The 22,206-nt window shown below is 41.7% G+C and overlaps 1 protein-coding gene across 4 annotated transcripts in view; it reads left to right on the forward strand.

Moving 5' to 3' along the window:
• The window catches only part of NCOA6 (nuclear receptor coactivator 6), a 45,644-nt gene extending 26,337 nt beyond the window's left edge, over window positions 1–19,307 (forward strand). Inside the window, exons 11-16 of one of the 4 annotated variants that reach the window (XR_008748861.1) lie at window positions 4,995–5,116; window positions 6,026–8,995; window positions 10,599–10,667; window positions 12,602–12,638; window positions 15,379–15,445; window positions 18,707–18,864. Coding sequence is in view for 3 of the 4 variants with exons in the window: in XM_055814692.1 (XP_055670667.1) it covers window positions 4,995–5,116; window positions 6,026–8,995; window positions 10,599–10,667; window positions 12,602–12,638; window positions 15,297–15,445; window positions 18,707–18,753 (3,394 nt within the window). In the remaining variant the exon portion in view is untranslated. Of the gene's footprint in view, window positions 1–4,994; window positions 5,117–6,025; window positions 8,996–10,598; window positions 10,668–12,601; window positions 12,639–14,967 lie in introns of all 4 variants that reach the window. The other 3 variants (XM_055814692.1, XM_055814693.1, XM_055814694.1) reach the window with 3 other exon arrangements.
• Window positions 19,308–22,206: the final 2,899 nt, after the last annotated feature.

The following is a 22,206-nucleotide window of genomic DNA, read 5'->3' on the forward strand; positions in this document are numbered from 1 at the left end:
AGGCGGTCGCAGACAGCCACGACCCATCCTGCTGCAGCGCTGCCGCAAGGAGCAGGGCAGGCTGGTAGGGAAGGCTGTAGGTGATGATGTGCTGGGCTTTCTAGCTTTGATAGTCTTTGGCTACATGAAAGGGAGGTATATGAGGGCATGTAGGTGTCTTCATTTTGCATTCCAGAAATTTTAAGAGCAAGTAATTTGGCAAGAGTGAGTTGTAACAGTGCGCTGCACAAGGTAGTGTCCTGTGGTCCAGTTGTAAAGAAAAGCAGCATAATAGTAGGATGTGCATCTTCCTGCTTTTGATACATTTGATCCCACAGAGAGTCTCAAATAAATAGCAAGCAGATACATTCCTGTTTGTTGTTCACCTGACATTCAAAGCTATGCAGATGTCTTTCAAACGGTAACTGTCTTTTCTTTGTATCAAAAACATTCATGTTGCATAGCTGCTACCCAACAGCAATCTGTATAGTGCTGGCAGACACTGCTGATAATTTGCAGCAAAGTAAAACATGCAAACCTTGCATCACTGTTAGTCATCTGCATCTTTCATGGAAAGTTTTGGTTTGGTTCTTTTTTTTTTTTTTCCTGCCCCAAATCAAAGACAAAGATGGCCTTGTATTTCTAGGTAGGAAAGATCTGGTGCTATCTGTAAAAAAAATAAAATGCTTCAATTCTAAATAGATTCCAATAAAATAATAGTAACCAGTACTGGTAGCAAGCTGTCTTGCCATGGAAATGACAGAGGATTCAGAGGGAGCAGATGAGTTGGCACTCTCTTCTGAAAAGAAAATCTGTTAATCATTAAAGAAAAGCCTTGTTATGATTTTGTTTTCATTGGTCTTGCTGATGATCACCCAGCTTCATTGTGGCCTGAGAGTATCAGTAAGTGGATATATAAAGCTCTTCTGAGTTTACAAAGTCCTACAAGACTATTTACTTGTTAAAAAGCTTTCACAATAAAAGAAACTTAAATTGCAGCTTTTCTATTGAGCTATGATAACTCAAAAGAGTTCCTAGCTCTTAAATAAATACACAACAATCTGATTAAAAGCCTTAACAAAGGAAATCCCACTTCGTACTTATTCTGTCTCTTAAATTTTCACTGAACGTTCTCTTGCTGTTGCTACCTGCAGAATGATGTTTTGGCACCTGATATGGATCAGCATTTTGTTTCTTAATGGGCTATATATTAATCACTTTATCCTTGCAGGAGCATTTAAAAGGGACATACCCTTATAAATGTTTTTGAGATCATTCTCCAGCAAAAGGAGGGTGACTGCAGTGAGAGCTGGCTGTAGTACCTTCCTGCCTCATTGGCCCTCGGCTTCCCTAGCATCGTTAGGCAAGCTCAGTGTTTTCCTGTCTTGGAATTGCTGATTCTTTTAAATCTGATTCAGCTCACTTTCTTTTGCGTCAGAAGTAAGTGGGATGCTTTTCATCTCGGCTTCTCTGTCATTCTTCCTTAGAAATTTTAGAATTTAGAGCAGCAAACCTTGTGTGGAAATGCAGTTAATTTGATAAACGCATTAACATTATTCTGGTTTTTTTCTTGGAAATAATTTCTGAGATATAACATAGTAACAAAAGTACCACTAGTAATATGGTTTGTAGACTGAGCCATATTGGAATGTAAGTAGGGTAAGTGAGCTACTGAATTTATTCAGCTGAATCTAAAATAGTTTTAACGGTTTGCTTAATTGAGCAACTCAGCATTGGAATGAAAACCAAGGTATTTTGGAAAAGTAGGTTGTTTAAAAGTGATTGTACCTGTTTTCTGGACCTGAAGACTGTAGGTAGTGGGATGTAAACTGAGGAAAAACATGCTAGATGAAATGGGATTATAGATAAAACATGTTAGTTAATTCTGTTAAACACATGCAGAAACATACAGTTGTTTAATGTTCCCCTGTGCACAGATCATAAACATCATGTGTACTGGTAGGACAGAAACAATTTACCGGTTTACACTCTGAAATAACTGCTAGCGGTCAGATTTGCAGTCTCCAGTGCGAAGTGTGATGTACAGAAGTAATGTGCGGATGGTGAACAGCACTGCAGCCTAAGAAATTTTTCTCAGCCAGCTTCAGAGAGCTTGTAACCGTAGGTCCGGAGGTGGCAGTCCCCCTGTACACATGGGAAATGAAACTTAGGTAGTGTCACAGGACGACTGCTTTTCTGTAAAAGAAAAAGTGTAGAGCATTGTCAGCAGGGCTGGTTCTGCTTGCATCCGTACTGTAATTTTATTTCTGCACACCTTATTTCATATCTGCAGCCCTTTCGGGGGTTGAGTTTGTTTGGGGTTTTAATTTGTCTCCTGGAGTGTTCTCTCCACTCTGATGAAGGATTTTGTATCTGAAGGTCGTGCTTGGGAATGCAGCTGGTGTTCCCTTATGACAGTCCATGCTGTACCTGATATGCAGTTGGATTTTTTTGTGTGGTGTTTTTGGGTTTGTTAATTGGTTTGGTTTTTTTTTTACACCCAGAGCAATAGGAAAGAAGAACAAATAGGGAATATTTGTTCCTCTTACACAAATTTGTCATCTTGCTTGCTATTCGTATTCAGAATGTGGGGTTTTTTTTTATGAGTGCTGGTTGCTAAATATGCCCAGTGAATTTCAGCAACATTCAAAATTGAAGTTATGTTTCAATTTTCCAGCAATTACAGTAGCAGTGTTTCATACAATAACTGCTCTACTTTGCTAGCCAACTAGTGTCTGTTTTGCAGGGTTTGTACAGCTTGCCTGGTTAGACCCATCTGGCACGAGATGTTTTCTAAGAATTGATTTTGCACCATGATTGTTTTCTAGGTTAAACCTGTTTGTGCAGTGATGCTTTGCATCAGCTTTATCTAATCTTTAACTGTAGCATTTTTAATCTCCCATGATTGTATTCACAATTTTAGGCAGTTATTCCAGTTCACATTGCTGGCACCTACATTAAAGGTTGCAGGTCCTCTGGGTGATTTTGCTGCCAGAACGTTTCTTCATTTATGGCTGCTAATATAATGCTTCTGGGGCATGTGTATGTATTTTGCCAGTTTTAATCAAATTTATTGGCGGAGGCATGTAAGCCTATAACAATACTATTACAAAAATTGGTGGTGTGCTGGATTAGGCAAAAGGTTTAACTCCAGATGCTTTCCCTGGCAATCTTTGTGTGCTCAGCAGCAGTGCTTGGAACGGTTCTGTGTTTGCCCCATTTCTTTCCTTTCTTCTCTCTTGATTTATGTTCTCCTCAGTTTTGACTCATGAAAGTTCAGGGACTTTCAGGTCACACACTGCTTTCTGAGTGTTGGTTAGGTAGCTAATAGGATATTAGACAGGCTTGGCTCTCTCCATGTCAGCTGTACAGATGCCAGAAACAGTTACACTCAAGGAACATTGAATAAGATGGATCTCTCTGGCTTTATGTACTTTGAATTCTTACTTTGCTGAAAATTTCTTTTGTCCTTGGCATTTCTGCATGATTCTGCATCTTTTTTGGGAGTGGGTTTATTTTGCTCTCATTAATTTTAGCTCAGAGCTTTTATTATGTAGATTTCCGTACAGCCTTCACATAGTCATGATAAGCAGTTAAGGTCTTTTACTCTTCAGCCCTCTCTATCTTACATCCCCTGGGCATGTATATTGACAGCTATAGAAACCTGCTTTTTTTGTAAGTCTGCAAAAGCTGTCCTGATTCAGTGGAAGTACTGGGCATGAATCTGGATGATTTAAAAATGTCTTAGAGAGTCTCCTGGAGTGTCAGGTACCCCTGGAGAAGGACTCAGGGGTACTGGTGGGTGAAAGACTGAATATGAGCTGGCAGCGTGCACCCACAGCCCAGAAAGCCAGCCGTACCCTGGGCAGCATCACCGGCTGTGGGGCCAGCAGGATGAGTGAGGGGATTCTGCCCCTGCTCTGCCCTGGTGAGACCCTTCCTGCAGCGCTGTGTTCGGCTCTGGGGCCCCCAACATAGCAAGGACATGGGCTCCTTGAGCAGGTCCACAGGAGGCCACGAAGATGCTCAGGGGGCTGGAGCACCTCTCTGCTGAAGACAGGCTGAGAGAGTTGGGGCAGTTCAGCCTGGGGAAGAGAAGGCTCCAGGGAGATCTTACAGCACATTCCAGTGCCTAAAGGGGGCCGACAAGAAAGCTGGAGAGGGGCTTTTTACAGGGGCATGTAGTGATAGGGCAAGGGGGGCGGCTTTAAACTGAAAGAGGGTATGTGTAGATTAGATGTTAGTAAGAAATTCTTTGCTGTGAGGGTGGTGAAGCCGAGAGCAGCTGTGGGTGCCCCATCCCTGGCAGCATCCAAGGCCAGCTTGGACGGGGCTTGGAGCAACCTGGTCTAGTGGATGGTGTCCCTGTCCACGGCAGGGAGTGGGAACTAGATGGTCTTTAAGGTCACTTCCAACCCAGAGCATTCTGTGATTCTGTGGTCACTTGCAGAGCATCAGTACCCCACAAAGGTCTGTGCTCTGGCAAGTGACTGTATAATGTCAGTGCATTTTTGCTGTGATGTTAACAAAGGTCTCTGATACCCTGAGCTCATCATTTCTGGGTACAATACTGGAAGAAATGGTGCCATCATTAAATTAAATTTCTACACATCTACCCATGATACTTACTTATCTATACAGATGTTGCAGCAGTATTAGAGTGAAGCCTATTTAGTTTATATATCTATTTCATTTGGAATGTTCATTGACATTCTCTTAGTTACAAAACACAGATTCAAAGTAGAAACAAAGAAAATAAATGCTTAAGATCAATTGAGTGCCAGGCAACTTATTTCCTTTTTAGTAGTATTTAAGGCACAGGAGTGCCTGTCAGCAGACACTCTGGGGCTCTGTGTTCAACTTTGTCATGTTATACCAGAGGTGGTGGTGCATATTTTTGAGTTACTTGCAGGTCTGTGAAAAGTGCTAGGAATTAATTACTTGAATGCTTATAAAAGCAGAAGTCAAACACTGATGTGAGGACTGGATCTTAATTGCAGTTATTTTTCTTTCAGTTCTTCAGAACCGCGTCCAGCTGGCCTGGAGGAGAGTGATCAGTCATCAATGTCTGGAGAACAAGGAGTGAATTTAGATAATTCAGGCCCTAAACTTTCAGATTTCGCAAGTAGGCCACCAGGTAGTGGGATTTTTCTGTGGATTATCTAAATGTAATTAACTATAGGAAAGATTTTAATTGATCTTTGTGACAGTTTTATTTTATTTGTGTTATTGCACATTCGAAGTCCAAAGCTTTTTTTCCTCCTAGTAACTAATTGGTACCGTTTTGTGTTTTCTTTGAATTAACTCAAAATGAAGAGGTGGACACACTGTCATGTATCATACTGCAGGTGTCATACTGAATACTGTTGAGTTACAAAGCCATAATATAATGGGTCAATAATTCTGTATTTCTAGCTTTAGCACAGACTGATGCCTTAAAAATTTAGCATTAACCAACAGCTGAGTTTTGAGAACTAAGAAATAAAGGTTGCAGTTGGAATTATCCTTTGCATGTAGAGGATTAAATCCAAAGTCCACAAAGGAATTTGTATTATAAGCCACACGGTGGTTCTTAGCACTGTTTTTGTCCAAGTAATATGTGACAGATTCTGCTTTGTACACCAGAAAATGTCAGATCTGTAGCAGGTATGCTAGTCCATGTTCCACAGGGTCTGTCATACAAATCCGTTTTAAGGAGTATTAATCAGTTAAAGTCCAAGTCTACATTTTAAGTGAAACAAGCCCATGGACCAGTTGCAAAGACTTTACAAGTGGCATGAATCTGGAGTAATACCTAGTGGCTGATTCAGTATACTAAGAGATCTCCAACTAGATGTCATGCAAGTCATTTATGTGTTACTTGTTAAAAATACTTTTACTTAAAATCTTTGTCCTTATTTGTAAAGCCTATTTCATTAATGTGGCTCATGCATATAAGATAAACAGGCTCCTGGCTATACTTTCTGTCTGATCCTGTTGGTTACAGAAATTCTGCTTTCTCTGATCTTCCCTTAGATGTAATGAGTGTATCATCTTGTTGTCTTAGGTTATCCATCTCAGGCAGTGGAACAAAGACCACTTCAGCAGATGCCACCTCAACTAATGCCACATACCCAGCAGCCACAACAGCAGCTGCAGCAGCCACAGCCACCACCCCAGCAAGCCCAGGCACCACCACAGACACCGCAGCAGCAGCAGATGATGATGATGCTTATGATGCAGCAGGATCCCAAATCGGTCAGACTCCCCGTACCACAGGGAGTTCACCCACCTAGAGGGCCTCTGAATCCAGATGCTCAGCGAATGCCCCTGCAGCAGAGTGGTAACATACCAGTAATGGTTAACCTCCAAGGTCCTGGATCCGTGCCTCCGTCTCCTGATAAACAAAGAATTTCCTTACCAGGCAATCCTCCCCTGGGAAATAATGCAAGAAAAATGGTTTATCAAGATAATGTACAGAATCCTTCCAGCTCACCCCTTGGAGAGGTTTCATCAGTATCCTCCCTTCCAGAAGGAGGTGGAGCTGAAGGCCCCCCAGCATCAGGAGCTCAGAATAATTTGACATCTCATTTAGTGGTTTCACAGAACCAGTTAATGATGACTGGACCCAAACCTGGCCCATCCCCACTTTCAACTGCTCAAGGTGCAAGTCCCCAGCAGCAGTCTAATTCTCTGCCTAGCACTCTTACACACCATTTTCCAAATGTTGCCACCCCATCACAAACTTCAAGGCCTAAAACCCCAAACAGAGCAAGCCCAAGGCCATACTATCCTCAGACTCCTAATAACCGTCCACCTAGCACGGAACCATCAGAAATTAGCTTGTCTCCAGAAAGACTCAATGCTTCTATAGCTGGTCTGTTCCCTCCCCAGATTAATATTCCTTTACCTCCCAGGCCTAATATCAATAGAGGATTTGATCAGCAGGGTCTTAATCCCACTACTTTGAAGGCCATTGGACAGGCCCCATCAAATCTCACAATTAACAATCAGTCTAGTTTTGCTGCACCACAGCCACACAAATTGGAAGGTGTGGTCGTTAATTCAGCAAAACAAACCAACACTGGAGGAACAAAGAGAGCAAGTCCAAGCAATAGTCGAAGGTCCAGTCCCGGATCCAGCAGGAAAACTACACCAAGCCCTGGCAGACAGAATTCAAAAGCAGCTAAATTATCACTGACAGCTCAGCAGAATCCATCTCTCTTGCAGAACATGGAATTACAAAGAAATATGATGGCTGGTCCCTCTTCTTTGTCAACGCCTGTGACTACAAGCTTTCAAAATAATATGCTAAGTAATCAGAATCCTGCAATTTCTGCACCTGCTATGACTGGCATTCCTGAGGACAATAAAGAGAGCCTTAGCATGCCTCAGGATAATGAGTGTCAAAGTGTACAAGGTGTCCAAGGTAACAAAGACCAGCCTGGTATTGAATTAAAAGGTATCCCTGCTCCAGAAATGAAAATGTTGGTTCCAGAAGAACAGTCAAAAAAAGACGGGCAGGCCTCGGAGACCAGTAAGCTTCCAGTCTTGGAGGAAAGTAAATCTATGGTATCTCCTGCTATGAGGGAGGCACCAACTTCTTTAAGTCAACTTCTTGATAATTCTGGAGCTCCTAATGTAACCATTAAGCCCCCTGGTCTTGAAATGGCACCGATAGTCACCACTGGTGAGGAGCTAAAAAAGGTAGCTGTCATTCCTCCGATGCAAGATTCATCCTCAAGCAAAGAGCCATCTAATTCACTTAGCTTGCCTCAAAATAATGAGCCCTGCTCAAATCCAGGGCACCAGGAACTGGGAGAAATAAACTCAAACGCTGCACAGAGTGTTCCACCAGTAATGCAAAGGCCTGTTAGCTCTTCTTCTATTTCAGGTCCTTTACCCCCCAACCAGATAACAGTTTTTGTAACTTCAAACCCTATTACATCTTCTGCTAATACGTCAACGCCATTGCCATCTCACTTGCAACCCGCATTAGTGTCAACTGTTGTCACAATGCCCAATGTAGGGAACAAAGTTATGGTTTCTGAGGGACAGTCAGCAGCTCAGTCTAACGCCCGGCCGCAGTTTATTACTCCTGTTTTTATAAACTCATCGTCGTTAATTCAGGTTATGAAGGGCTCTCAATCAAGTACAATTCCAGCAGCCCCGATGACCTCTAACTCGAGTCTCATGCCTCAGTCGGTTGCGGTTGTTGGTCCTTTGCATATACCACAGAATATAAAGTTCTCCTCTGGGCCTGCTCCTCCCAGCACGTCGTCCAGCAGTCCTGTGTCTAGTATTCCCACCAGCAGGCCACTGGTTCTTAACCCCTTGGCATCTCCTATTCAGCTGCCTTCTCCTGCTGCAACTTCTTCCAGTGCTCCTTTGCATCTTCCTGCTCAGCAAGTCAAAGACTTCAGCCCGGAGGAGACTTCTCAAAGCGGTGGCTCCGGTGACCAGTGCTCCGTTACAGCAGCGCAGCCCGGACCTGTTGTGTCACCTCTGCTTACGAGTAGTCCAGGGTCTGGGAACAGACGCAGCCCTGTTTCATCAAGTAAGGGGAAGGGAAAAGTAGACAAGATCGGCCAACTCTTGCTGACTAAAGCATGCAAGAAAGTCACTGGCTCCCTTGAGAAAGGGGAAGAGCAGTATGCTATGGATGGAGAAGTAGAAGGTCAGGGACTAGAAACGCTGGTCCCAAATAGTTTGGGAACCGAGCAATCACCAGCAGAACTAGATAATAAAACTGTGACACCTCCAGCACCCAGTGTTACAAAACAGAGCACTTCTGGGCCTGGCAGTTCGAGTGTCAGCACCATGGCTGCTGCTCCTGCCTCTGCATCGCCAAGTGTGGCAGCCAGCACTCCTCCTGCCAGCATGCTGTCGGCCGGGACCCCCCCTGCCATGCCGGACCTTGCCCCCATGGCACCAAGCTCTAATGGCAGCAATCACGGCAGTTTGCCGGCTGAGCAAACCGGGGGTGGTGTGCTGGAGGAAAAAGCAGGAGCACATCAGGAAGTGCTACAAAGTGCAGGTAAGTGCAGTGCAGCCCTGCATAAGTGGAAGAAATAAGATGGCTTTTGTAAACTTCCGAGGTGCTTTTCCATCAGCATAATAGCAGTTAGACACTGTAGCAAAGGCTGACGCCTGCTTTTTTGTTTCCAATAGCTGAATGACACACAGGCTTGTATTTCACTGAGATTCACCTTTCAGGTGTTTTATTTCAGTTTCCATTTATTGCTTAAATGGGGTATTTGTCATGAACCTGTGATGGAATAACAGGAGTGACTTCATGTAACTGTTAGAAGTGAGAGGAGGAAAAGTGGGTGTATCAGTAATGACAGAAGTAATACTTAAGGTGCCTTGTACACTGGTGTTCTGCTTAGTCTTGCCAGAGACTTTTTAGTTTTGTAACTAATTTCAATTTATTGACTCTAATTACGCTATTTTGAGTTAATCCTAATAATACTAGTTCCCTCTTTGAATAACCTTAACCCTCTAGGGGAACAGCTGGGTAACCTCCAGAAGAAAGAAAAGAACAACACCAAAACCCCTTCTGTCTAGGGAAAAATTAAAATGCTCATTTCAGAGAAATAGCTGGAAAAGTGATTATAAGTGAATTTCACCCAATTCAAAAACATAAAATACCTTCATATCTGAACTGTTTTCTTCTTCACTATTTTGATTTGAGCATGACAGACTTTTTTTATGACACTGCAGCTATTTCTTGATGCCATTTTTAATCTATTGAAAATGGTGTGGAAATAAACCATCACTCTTGAAGTAAGCTGTCTGATTATCTGTTGTGCTTTACATCATGGATTTAGACACAGAAGATAAAGTCATGGAAGATAAAATCCATAGAATTTAGTGGAACTGAGAATTTCAGCTTGAATGTGACTTTCCCTGTGGCTGTTAGATGTATGTCATAGCTGTATGCCACTAGAAAATGGAAATGTTTACTTTGAGCTTCATAGAAGGAATTCTGGTTTGTTCGGAGAAAAATGAAGTGAATATTTTTTAAAAAACAGGAATGTTTTACTTTTTCTCTTCACATTCATTATATCACATAGAAGACTATTAGGCATTAGCTCAACAAGAATTGTTTTTCCATCTTATGTTTTAGCTTGGCAACCTAAGCTATGTTAAGTCACATCATCTTACTGACAAAGGACTTCAAGGGAACTTCTGGAGCGTATTTGCACTCTCGCAATTTAATTGAAAGAGTGAGGGCATTGATTCATTAACAAAGATGCTATTTTTCCCCAGAACTTCTGTTGAAATGAGCATTAAACTGAGGGAGACTAAACTCTTTAATTTCTAGGAATTTCTTTAATTTCTCAGTCTGGTGAAAAACCATTAACTTTAAAAATGTGGTTTATGATACCTAATTTCATCACTTACTCTAGTCTGAGAAAACTTGCTTGGGATAGTTTTGCCGGAGTTTTTTGTAAGACTGGGGAGGTATATGTGATGGTGGGAAAGTAGAGAGTAAGCTAAAAAAATTATGTCTGTAAATGGAAAAAATGCGGTAAGCTGGAAGATACAGCATTTTGTAAAAGCAGCCCAATCACACAACAGAAAATTCTTGTGACTCCCTTTGAAAATAATGCTTTTTCCCTCCACTTTTATTCTAGCATCCTCTCAACATTTAACACAGAAAAAAAGTTCAGTTGCAACATCAGAAAGTACTGTTCAAAGAACAGGTAAATCTTTACTTTGGAAAAGCAGAACATAGGTGAACTAAGCTCTTTATGTTTGTAACTGAAAATGCATTTCTTTTAATGCATATTTAATGGTCACTAATATGCTTGGTAGTTTGGGGTTGGTTTGGGGTTTTTTAATTATCATTTGTGCTTTTGGGATTGCTTTTCTTTGTTAGATACATTGTGCTTTAGAAGTCTCCAAAGCCTTGTTGGAGATTCAGTATTGGGGTCAAGTAAAACAAATGAAAAAAACCACCAAGGCAGTTTTTAGGTATTCAGGCATAAGGACTGGATTTGTAATGATACGTTGTGTTTGAGTTTGCAGTTTTGTGAAGAGCAAATAGGAGTTTTTCTTTTATATGGGACACTTCTGAAAATATTTTCAAAAGCTGGGCTGGGAACGTACATTTTAGAGTTGCAATCCTTTTTTTTTCTGTTCAGCTTTTAACGAACCCTCGGCAGTGCTTCAGGGGTGGAGCCCTGGCAAATGACTTTTTGTTGTTGCCATCTATTATCATGGTGTTTCACCATCAATTCTGTGGTGTTTTAAAAATGTAATTTCCCAGATGAGTAGGGAAAGTGGATAGACATGGGCTTGCACGTGGGAAGTGTCCCTCTCCAGCAATTTGACATCTCTAATATGACTAGTAGTAGAGCTTTCAGAAAGCAAAAATTGTACTAAATTGCTTTCTTTGAACTGCCACTTAAAGACGTTCATGCACCCTATTGTTTTATATCCGCCTCATTGCCCCAGTGCTGATGTGGCTGTGTTGGGGAGTTCCTGCTGCGGGGGAGACACCGACATTACTGATTTTTACTGTTGGATATTCTCCCAGTTTAAATTTTGGGTAGGAACAACAGTGACTCTTGCCCTGTGTTGCTTAGTCTGTTTTTCTTTTGTTATCAAGACATCTGTTTTTCCAAGACAGTGCTATGTGCATTTACACTGAAGAGTCTGATCTTCTAACAATACAAATTTTAAGGGGTTTTACCATAATGACACAGATATTACCTGTTTTCTTACTTTTTATACGTCTATTCCTTGTGGACACTGTAGCAAACTTCAGGTACTAAACTGATGTTAAAGCAAAGCCACAGTTTTGTGCGCCACCGTCCCAAAGGCTGTAGGGTGTTTAAGGGCTGGTTGGAGTACAGGCAACGTGACAGACAGTGAGTTCATACGTTATGTTGTAATGGTAATCCCTAAACCAGTGGCAGTTTCTCGTGAGAGGTGTTGTGTTGAGGTGTAGATACTCCCTCTCAACAAAGGTGGATATGGGGAGGGTAAAAAATGGATAGTAAAAAGATTAGGTATCGTATATGAGAAGGAGAGCTGTTTATTGCAGTGAAGACTCAAAAGGGCACCTGATTTGTATGTGTAAAATCACTATGAGAGAGAAAGAAGGCAAGTCAGACTTCTCTTTACATCATCTCCCCAGAGATATTTTTTTTTTCCAATTCAGTAGAGGTGTAACTGGGCTTCACAACATTGTCTTCCTTTGCATTAGAAGATACTGCTGTGAGAGGTGGTTGGGTTAAGGCAAAATTTTACATGCATAATAGGTCCAGATTAGTATTTTTAAGGTTTAGAATTAATAAAACCTAGAAGATTTAAAAGTAGTAAATTGTCTAAAATGGAAGTTAAAAAAGTGAGAGGACCGTAGCCCTTGTCAGGAAGTTTCTCTACACTTTTCTTCTGCAGGGTTTCTTTTTAACTTTCCTCTGTCTTAGCTGGTGCAGGCCATAATCAGAAAGAGCACTTGGCTGATGTGGTGCTTTGGTATGTTAGCATGCTGTGCATTGAGAGGGACGGTACATGAGAGAATTTTATTCTTCGGACCCAGTATTTACTGAGAAAAATGTGAGATAGCCATGCCTTGTCAGCAGGTATGTACTTCTACAGCAGACTTTAAAATTATCTTTTTCTCTTGTAGAACTTGAAACAAATGCTCCAGTAGTTGCTGGTCAAAGGTAAGGAGATAGCTTGCGTAGATTCAGAGTAGATATAGCTTTCATGGGAAGAAGTCCCTTTCTCTTTGCTGCAATTGCACAACTTCTGCCACTGCTTTTCATTTTCTTGTCCATACTCTTTCTGTCCTGCTAAGAAATTGGGCTAGCTGAATGTTTCAAAACATAGCTGAAATGCAGAATGTAAGGTAAATTTTTCCCAAGTTTGTCTTTTGGGCAGTGTTTCCTCTTATCCCTTCAGGCCTGAACGTTTCACATTCTGGAAGGGTCTTGATGGTTCCACTGTTCGATATTTTCTAAAAACAAATCAAAACTAAAACCCCAAAAGCCTGCAGCTTAGCTGTCATGTGAATTTTTATTTTCTGAAAGTAAGTCTTTTAAGGTTTGTTCTTCCTCTGCCTTCATGACTCTTTTCTCCAGGTTTCCTCAGTGTTTGCGTGTTGACACTTTGCCGAAACCTGATAGGAAACCAGATAGAAACTTCATCTTGTCCCAATTAAGACATTCTTTAATTAAAACATCGTATTTCAAATCACTTTGATCTGCCAGAAGCAAATACAGTTTCCAAGATCTATTTCTGTTAGATTCTAACCCCACCAGGCTCTTAAACTCAGTCTAGGCAGCTGTAATGACAGACCTTTGTAAGGTTTTTATGTAACTGAGCTGGCACAACTGGTCAGGTTTCTGATGCTGCCCTCGTCAGTGGAGTGACCCCCTAAGCCAGGGCAAGAGGTGCAGTTTGCTCATTCTGTTCATCAGGGAATGAGGCAGTTGTCTTTTGTAGGGGAGGGAAGGCAATACACTTTCTCAGATCAGGAATGACTCTGAAATGAATATTTAACTGTATTTACCTTCACATGGATTGGGATTTTTCTAGTTGTATCAAAGAAACTGAAATTTCACAAGTTTTCTTCAGGGTAGAATTCTTCTAAAAAGCTGAAGGCGCGATGCTTGGCAGATTAGCGGAATCTCCAATTGAAATGTCCTTGCATGACTATTCCCCAGACTCATTCAGCACATCAAATTACTGCAAGTGCATTTCTGTTTGTTTTTTTTTCTGGACTGATGCTTCTCTGAGCAAGACCAGAAAAGAAGGAAAGTTTTCAGGCAAACTTAATCTAGTGATGGCTGGTACTCAGCAGTCAGCTTTGAGCTCCTGGAGTTAAAATGCCTTACAGTACAAACCTTAGAGTTTGTACTTACAGCCTACAAAGCACTAGAAATACTTTTACTTGGGCCAACTTGATTTCCTCCTGTAAAAGGAAGGATGTGTTGGTTCCTATGAGACAACCCAAGCTATGGATTAGTCACTAGAATCTGTAGAAAAATTACTGAACTTTGGGTGATGAGACCTGTTTGTTTACCTCCAGGTATCTGAAGCAGGTGGCTGCTGTTTCAGCTGCCTGGGTTACTTAGCAGAAGACCAGTCTGGGACCTGTTTGGAGGATTCAGTTACGGATTGCCCTGTAGTACTGACTTACAGGGAAATAGATTTCAATATTTATTTTGTATCTGAGACAATCCATGTGCTTCCATATTCTCCTCTACCATGTGTTTCCTTGCTTGAGAATGTTTGTCTCTCATTGACAAACTGTGTTTTATTTCAGATGACCGTTACATTAAAAATACAAGTATTTGTAGTAGTTTTTCCCCTCAGAGCAGAACTTCCTCCAAAACAGGGACACTGTTATGGAACCTCTGTAACGCACAGGGCTGCTCTGTGTGTTCTCAGTCTGTTCTCCGATTAAGGCAGCTTTTCTTGAAATCTTGCAAGTATCACCCATAGGGCATGAATGACGTTTTCTTTCTCCTTTTCTGTTATCAGCAGAATAATTTATTTGATTAATTACCTTTGAGTTCACAGGAGATAATTTTAGCATATTCTTCAGAAACCACTTAGTCATTAAAAATTGTCTGGAATTAATGCATTAAGGAGAAAACATCCAGACCTCGAGATGAGTTTAAGAGTGATAAAATAAAGGAAGAGTTTAATTACAAAACGTAGCTTTCCATGTGTTGCCTCAGTGACAAGCAACACAGATTTCCATACTACCTAAAATTATTTTTTGTAACAGAAAAAGCTTTCTGTTATAAAAAAAACCCCAAGATTTTTAACTTCAAGCTTTACAGCTTAAAGGAAGTTTTAAATAAGCCTTAAGCTTTTTAATATGTGAAGAAATCACTTGGATCAATGGAGTGAGTCTTCTTCGCAAAAACAAAAGCTGGCATACTACCTGAAGAGTTCATAATTCCTCCTTATGTTCATCTGCAATTTCAACTCTGTGTTCCCGTATCGTAGCAGTCTCTAATGTAACTTGTTTGCTTTTCCTAGACTTCAGTAATGGTGGCACCTGTGGAAAGCAGAGCAGACAATTTATAATGCATCTAATTTCTTGGTCTTCTAATGTTGAAAATATTCTCTTTGAGGACTTCCCAGTTTTGTATCCTCTGATAATTTTTAATAGAGATGGACTATACTCTGGCTTACTCAGGTCATTCTTCATCTGATAAAACTTCTGGTATCTCTAGCATTTCATATCTTCAGTGCTAATAGTCCGGAACTGGTACCTGTGTCGGTCCATCCTCCAGCTTGTCTGAGTTGCATAGAAAAACATAATTCTTCTTACACTTCATCAGAAATATTTTGTCCCACTTTATTAGTAATGAGGCAAAAGAGAATTGTGAAAAGTCTAAAACTTCAAATAGAAGAAATTCAAGAACAGAGGATTCTGCCGCTTCACAGGAAACTGTAGAGAATGGACAGCGCAAGAGGTCCTCCAGGCCAGCATCTGCATCCAGCACTGCAAAAGGTAAAATGCACAGCCATCATTTCTCTGGAGAGGGCAGGAAGTAACATGCTTCCCCACATAATAACCCTTTCAATAACTGGCTCATAACCATGGTTTACAGCTTGTAAATGTTGTGTGCTTTTAACTCTAGTTTCAATGATTTAGACACAGGTTGGTGTTGAATTATTTACCGACGTCTGTGCTGGCAGTAAAGCTTGTATGAATTTCCCGTTGTTAAATTTGTGGAACTTGTTTTCTGCAGTACTCAGTCACATAGTGTTCAGCGAGCTTGCCTAGTTGAAGTTGAATTCTCTTGGCAGAAACATTTTGCCATTAAAAGGACTGTACTCAAGTAAAAAAGTGACTTTTTTTTTATTCCCCTGAAGCCTGAAAGACACAAGACAAATGCTTAAGTCTTCTCAAGTGCACGGTCAGCTCTTGCGAAGCCAAATGCTGTGGTTCAGGCATGCTCAGAACGCTGTCTGGATGGCAGCCTGGAGCATCGAGGAGTGCTGTGTGCTAGCGCGCAGAGCCTTGGCTGTTTTTTCCGAGAACGCATGAAATCCTAAAGTTACAGATATTAACCCATGGCATTAGCAGCTGCTGATGTGCCTTATTTCTACGCAGGTTACAATCTTTAACAAAGTATTCAGCATTTGTGTGATACATGTAATCGTTATCGGAATGCACGATCTGTGGTGCCAATCTGCATTTCTGAAGCTAACTGTGTCAGCTCCTTATGTTTAAGGGTCAGAAAAATTCTGATGGACAAAAGTTGTGCGAGAGGGTAGAGAGAGATCGTCAAGAGGCAACATTCAACCAATATTTTAAAGATAACATAGAGAACAAAGAGATATATTAATATAGAATTATTACAAAAGGAAGTCCAGTTGAATTCAGCACCCATTTTCCATACTGAAGATACTAAACTTTGATGGTAAGAATATTTGCATTTTAAGAGTTTCAGAGAAGACTTCCAGCTATATGTAATTGTGCGATGACTCTTAAAGGTTACACAAAGGGACCTATATGTTCTGCACTTTTGTGGCTGCTGAATTTAGTTAAATTTACTTCTTGTGGCAGGATTGTGCAGAAGAATCTAAGTCTGTATTGTAAAAATAAATTATCTTTCATGATTGTGAAGAAAAGTTTGAAAAATGTGAAGCCAATGTAAAGTTGATTTGGTGATACTGTCCTGAGTTTGAGGGAATCTGAAACGTATGACCTGCCCCACATACTGTGATGAATAAACCTAAAGATGACAACCAGTGGCACGTCAAATTCTGAATATGTGGGAACATGGAAGTGCATCAAATTGAAATGATACCAGAACTCACTTAGGGCTTTTGTATTGACTGTGTTGTTTACCTCTGTAAGTAAAATCATTGTTTTTAAAACATGCAACTGAAACTGCCACAGCATCTAAGGGTTTTGCTTGAAAACATGGGTCCAGCTTACCGTGTAGTGCCCTGGGCTTCGATTACCTTATCTCCATGCAAGCAACTGCCTACTTCTAAGTTGTAGAGAAAATGAGCAAAACAAGGCTTTCTTATGGAAGAGGGCAGGCTGGAGGATTAGTGAGGCAGCTGAAGGAGTGTAACGAGGTCTGCCACTTGTGCCTACTCTGTTCTACATTTTCATTAGTGAATCATAGCGTAAGAAAGCACATTTGTTTTGTGTGTCCTGGCCTCCTTGTAGACATCTACGGTTATGTTATCTGTGTCTTGAAAAACTTGCTAATCCATGTTAAAGAGAATGTGGAACTGGGGGGAATTACCTTTTGAGGTGGAGGCTGATTAAGGTTGTTATAAAAACAGCAATTAGGAAAAACCTAAATATAGCAAGGAGAGAGAAATAGACTTTGGCCAGTTTATGTAGTAATTCCTTTGCTAAGCATCAGGAAGGAAGGAGGCAGAAGGATAACCGTAAGAGGGGAGGGCACGCTGAAAGCCAGCCCTTGTCCACATGTACGCAGCATGCTGCAGCGTGCAAGGTTTAGGTAGAAGCAGGCAAGGGGGGTACTGGTGATGCTCACAAGGTGCTGGGGACTGGGACAGGTGCTGACCACTGACATGTTCATTCTCCCAAACACGGAGACTTCAGCAGCAGCAGCAGGGATGGCTCCAGCTAATGCTGCTGCTGACCAAGCTACCTAAAGTAGCGTTGCTGCTTGGAGGGAGCTGGGGTGACTGGAAGTCATGCCTGTTAAGGTGTTTCACTTCTGAAAACTGGTACTGTATTGGATTTTCACTTTTTGGAGTATTTTTCCAGCAAGGGCTGTTTCAGCATTTACTGCAGCTTTGAGTATGTTAAAATTTGAAATGTTGATTTTTTTAATATTTTTTTAAAAAAATACGACATTTCACAGCCATGGAGTTGTACTGTTGCTTTTCTAGTTTTGGATGTCATGGAAATTTTTTCCCTTTTGATTCTTAAAATACACACAGCTCTAATAGCTTTTGGAAAATATTGTGAAGAGCCAAAGATACATTGCCAACATTTAAAATCACATTTTTAAAAAATCTGAAGATGCAAATACCCTTGGTACTTATTCTTTTCCTTTTTTGTTTTGAAATGGAAGCTTAGTGCCTTGGTAAGTGCACTGAAAATGTCATCTGCTTTTGCTGTCGATTCTGCAAGTGCTTCTGGTTGTTCTGCTGCAGTGCTGTATAGTATTTTGTATCTTTCTGCATAAGCTGTTTTTCTGTGAATCGTAATGTACACTGAAGAGACTTGTTTTCTAATGACCTGAATTTCCAAGGACTCAAACAACTAGATTCTTAACTTGCATGGAAGCCTCCAAAGTATCTTCCTAAGTTGTTGGTTTTTTTATAACGCCGTCTCTGTGACGCTTGGGTCTGACTGACGTAGTTTGTGCCCTGCGCTGTCCCGCTGTTGCACGGAGACTTCCTTCTGTGGTATGGCTGAGCAAGTGGGAATGTGGGAAATGAAAGTTAAAGAGCAGTTGAAAATGCACCGCTCTTATTTTTAAGGCGGTTATATTAGGACTTCGTAAATGTTAAACTCACAGCTCTGGGAGATAGTGCCCTGACAGAAGCTAGGGGGAACTTTGTGCTGTATCGCTGCCGACAGCTGTCGTCAGTGGAGAGGGTCCATTTGTGTTACGTCCTGTGAAGAGTCACTCCCAGGTCTGTGGAAATCCTGATCTTCAGAGGTTTCCACTCTGGTGTGACGTTGGAAAAATAAAAGGGCAGTCTGTGCACCTCTGGTGAATGGCTTACCGACTTCGTATCCACGCTTTTTTTCTTCTCTTGCTTTCAGAAACGAGTGCCAGTGCAATGCAGTCAAAAAGAAGAAAATCCAAGTAAATTACTGCATGGAAACATGAAACTTGTAAATAAGTGTGAATTTACCAATAGCAATTTTGAGCTGTGATTTTTCTTTTTTTAAATAAAATTCTGTACAGTAAGTCATTTTAATATTATACTGTTCCCAATAAATGATTTTTTTCTAAGAAACAAATAGATATAAAAACTGGGTTCTTTTAAAACCCCCTGGATTTACAAAGTGAAGTCCAGGGTTAGCACATTAGGTTAATGTGTTTGTATGAAATGGAAGGGGAGAGGAAGACAATTTGTAAATGTATTTGTTTCCACTTTTCATAAACAAATTAGAATACAGGGTTGTCATTTTTAGGTATTAAAATAATGTATTGTGCTGTTGTTTAAGTACTGTATGTGAATAGCAGTAAGGGGGTTTATAAACAAACCCAATCTTGTTTGGAAATGTAAATAATTTTATTATATAGTAGATCTGATGTATTTGTTGTAGAAATGGACCAGTGAAACAAAAAATAAATAAATTTAAGGGTTTGTATAATGTGGAATCCCTCATGCTCTAAATAAATGTTATTGTCCTATAATTTGGGTTGTATTATTATTAGCAGCTACAACAGCATCATTCCAAACAGGAAGATTGAAGGGATTATTTAGAGCTCTAGGCCTGCAAGCTCCTTATATGGAGCTTTAGAAAGGAATTTGTTTAACCACAAACCAACCGACTGATGCAGCTGTTTTTGCAAAGCAAGAAAAAAATGCAGAGGCCACCCTCCTGCCCACAGGATCTGTGCAATGAGTGCGTGGGGAGGAGGCCCAGGAGGCAGCACTCCCCCCAAACAAAGCTGCTCAGCAGGGAGACACAGCACAGAAAAATGCCGTGATAAATGGTTTGAAGAATTTCTGAAATGCAGCAGCCTGAAGTGTATTTGTCTGGATACCAGTACTGCCATTGGCGGGGCCAGTTCGTGTGTACTGCAGCAGAAAGTAGGTCAGCCTCTTTGTTCGGGAAGTTCTCACCGCGAGGAGCTGAGGAGCCGGTCTTTTCAGATTGCTTGTTGCTTTGTGCACAAATAGATACTTTCACCTTTTTTCTTCTCTTCAGGAATTTTTAAAATACATTTATATTTATTCAGTCTTTTTGTTATACTTAAGTTAGTTGTCATTAAATATAAATTGTCACCTTTTAATGGCAGAAGTTACCTGTTTGAGACATCCCAGCCCTTGGCCCCAGCTCATCCGTAGGATGCTCTGAGCCCTTCATCACCTCAGAGGCATCCCTCTGCCTCTCGGCCACGAGGTGGGTGGTGAGATCATATTGGGCTGTTGTGTATGTGCTTGGAGGAACAGCTGATGCTGTAGACATCGGCTGCTGTGGGACTTTTCTTTCTCCGGGCAGTCAGCACCTGCTTCAGCTCTTGCATTCACCTGCTCAGTTTTAGGGTTTAGTAACAGGGAGGGCAAAAAAAATCCCTTCCAGTGACTCGGCCTGCACCAGCCCCTCCCCTGTGCACCCGTGTCTTCAAAGGGGACTCCTCACTACCGACTGACAGTTACAGCACTGACTTTTAAACGTTTATGTTAAAAACAAAAGCTTTTTGCAAACAGGTTTACTTGCAGGCTTGAGAGGAATACACACAAAATAGATTTTAAATATATATTTTTTTTTTTTTATTTCTTGTGGGGTTTCTTTATATTAGATTTTTTTCAGTCAGAAGACAGCGTTACAACTTAACAACCAAAACCATGTTACATACACACTACGTAACGTATTCCAGGCAGTCGTGTCCTTCAGTCTGTTGACACACAGCAAGTGTTTGAACAGTGTCCTACAAGAAGGAGACACCCTTTCTCTGCTAACCTTGCTTACACCAATTTAACACGTAACACACAAAAGGGATGTATTTTGTTAGCTTTGAGTTTGGGATGAGGTTTCAGTCCTACAGCACAGGTGATGTAGAAAAATGTGGGGCGCTTTTATTTCCCTCTTCTCAGGATCCCGGGTGAAGTTGCCCATTGTTGTAAGGTGTTGGGCAGAGCTGGGCTGACAGCTGCTGCGTGAGCACCTGCCCGCGGCGCAGGGGCTGCCGGTACCCGGCGGGGCCGTGGTGGGCCGGGTTGGGGCCGGGCACACTGACATTCTCCAGCACAGGTTAGGGAAGGCTTAAAGGCAACCTCTTCCGACTGAACAGCACGTTCTTCTCGTTTTGCTTGAAAGGAGACGCTGGCTACTGAACAGGCATCTGTCCTGGCCAAGTGCTGGCGCTCGTCCTGCCGCTGCTGCTCGCTCTCTGTGCACAAACCAGCGAGGAGCTGGAGTTTAGGCTGAGCTTTTCAAAGCTGCCTAAGAGATTTAGCGTCTGAAATGCTAAATGCTTTTTAGCTAAAAAAAAAAAAAAAAAAGCTAAATGCTTTTATAATTCTGTTAGGCTTCTCTGAAAATCCTAGTGCCTACTTTTAAAACAATGTAAAAACACAGAAATATCGAAAACTGACTCCCCAGTTGTCTCTTGCATAGGACTTTTAACTATAGTTCACTGAGTTATTCAAGTTCTGCAGTTGTGTTATAAAAAGACGACAAACTATGATAAAGGGTGAAAGGCACATGTACAGTCAGTCCAGGAGATCAACAATGCGCACGGATGAGTTTTACAAGCAGAATACCTAGGGCTGATACGTACAAATAACATGTTGCAGTGCTCAGTGGCTCTGTACAGATACATTTATGATACAAGAGAAGATATTACTGTTTTACTGTTAGGCCTTGTGCTGTGCTCTCCTCCCTAGATTTCCCAAAGCATAAATGTGTCATTGTAAAGCTGAGGATAAGATTTCAGTGGGATGTGGGTGTAGCTGCTCCTGGCTTCCCCAACACGGACGGGCAAGGTGGATGTGAAAGAGTGGAGGAGCTTTGGGCTCCCCTGTGTGACCCATCTTCAAGCAACACTTAGAATGTACCATGCTGGCTTCCCCCTGCAACTGCAAGGAATAAAATCTTCCCCACTCACAGGTGATCAAATATGATCAGTGTGGAAGGTAGAGGGATTTTTGTGGTTTGCTGTAACAGTACCAAAGCTTTGCAGCAGTGTTTCCGTGCTCCAGAGCATGCGGCAGCAGCCCTCTACCAGAGCTTTGTGCTTGCTCTGGGTACGGGGCTGGCAAGGCAGCCCCCCAGCCCCCAGCCAGCCCAGGAGGATTTAGCTGAGAGTGACTGTAAGGGAGGGACACCTGCGTGTCACCTCTCCGTACAAAAGAATTCAAAAAAGGACCACATGTAAGTGCCACCTTTGCTGTTAAATGGAGCTGCTCATCTTTGCCACCCTTCTCCCTTTGGGGAAGGCATTGTGGGTTCAGTTACTGACAAATGGTTGAAGATGCATCGATGAATGGCCGCAGGGGTCCTCCTGCCCAGGCTGTAGCTGCCCATGGCTGGCGAGCGCTCCCACCGCTGCCATCCCGGAGTCCAGTGGAGGAGAAGGCAGCATC

This window comes from Falco peregrinus, chromosome 9 (genome assembly GCF_023634155.1).
Source record: "Falco peregrinus isolate bFalPer1 chromosome 9, bFalPer1.pri, whole genome shotgun sequence".
Lineage (NCBI taxonomy): Eukaryota > Metazoa > Chordata > Aves > Falconiformes > Falconidae > Falco > Falco peregrinus.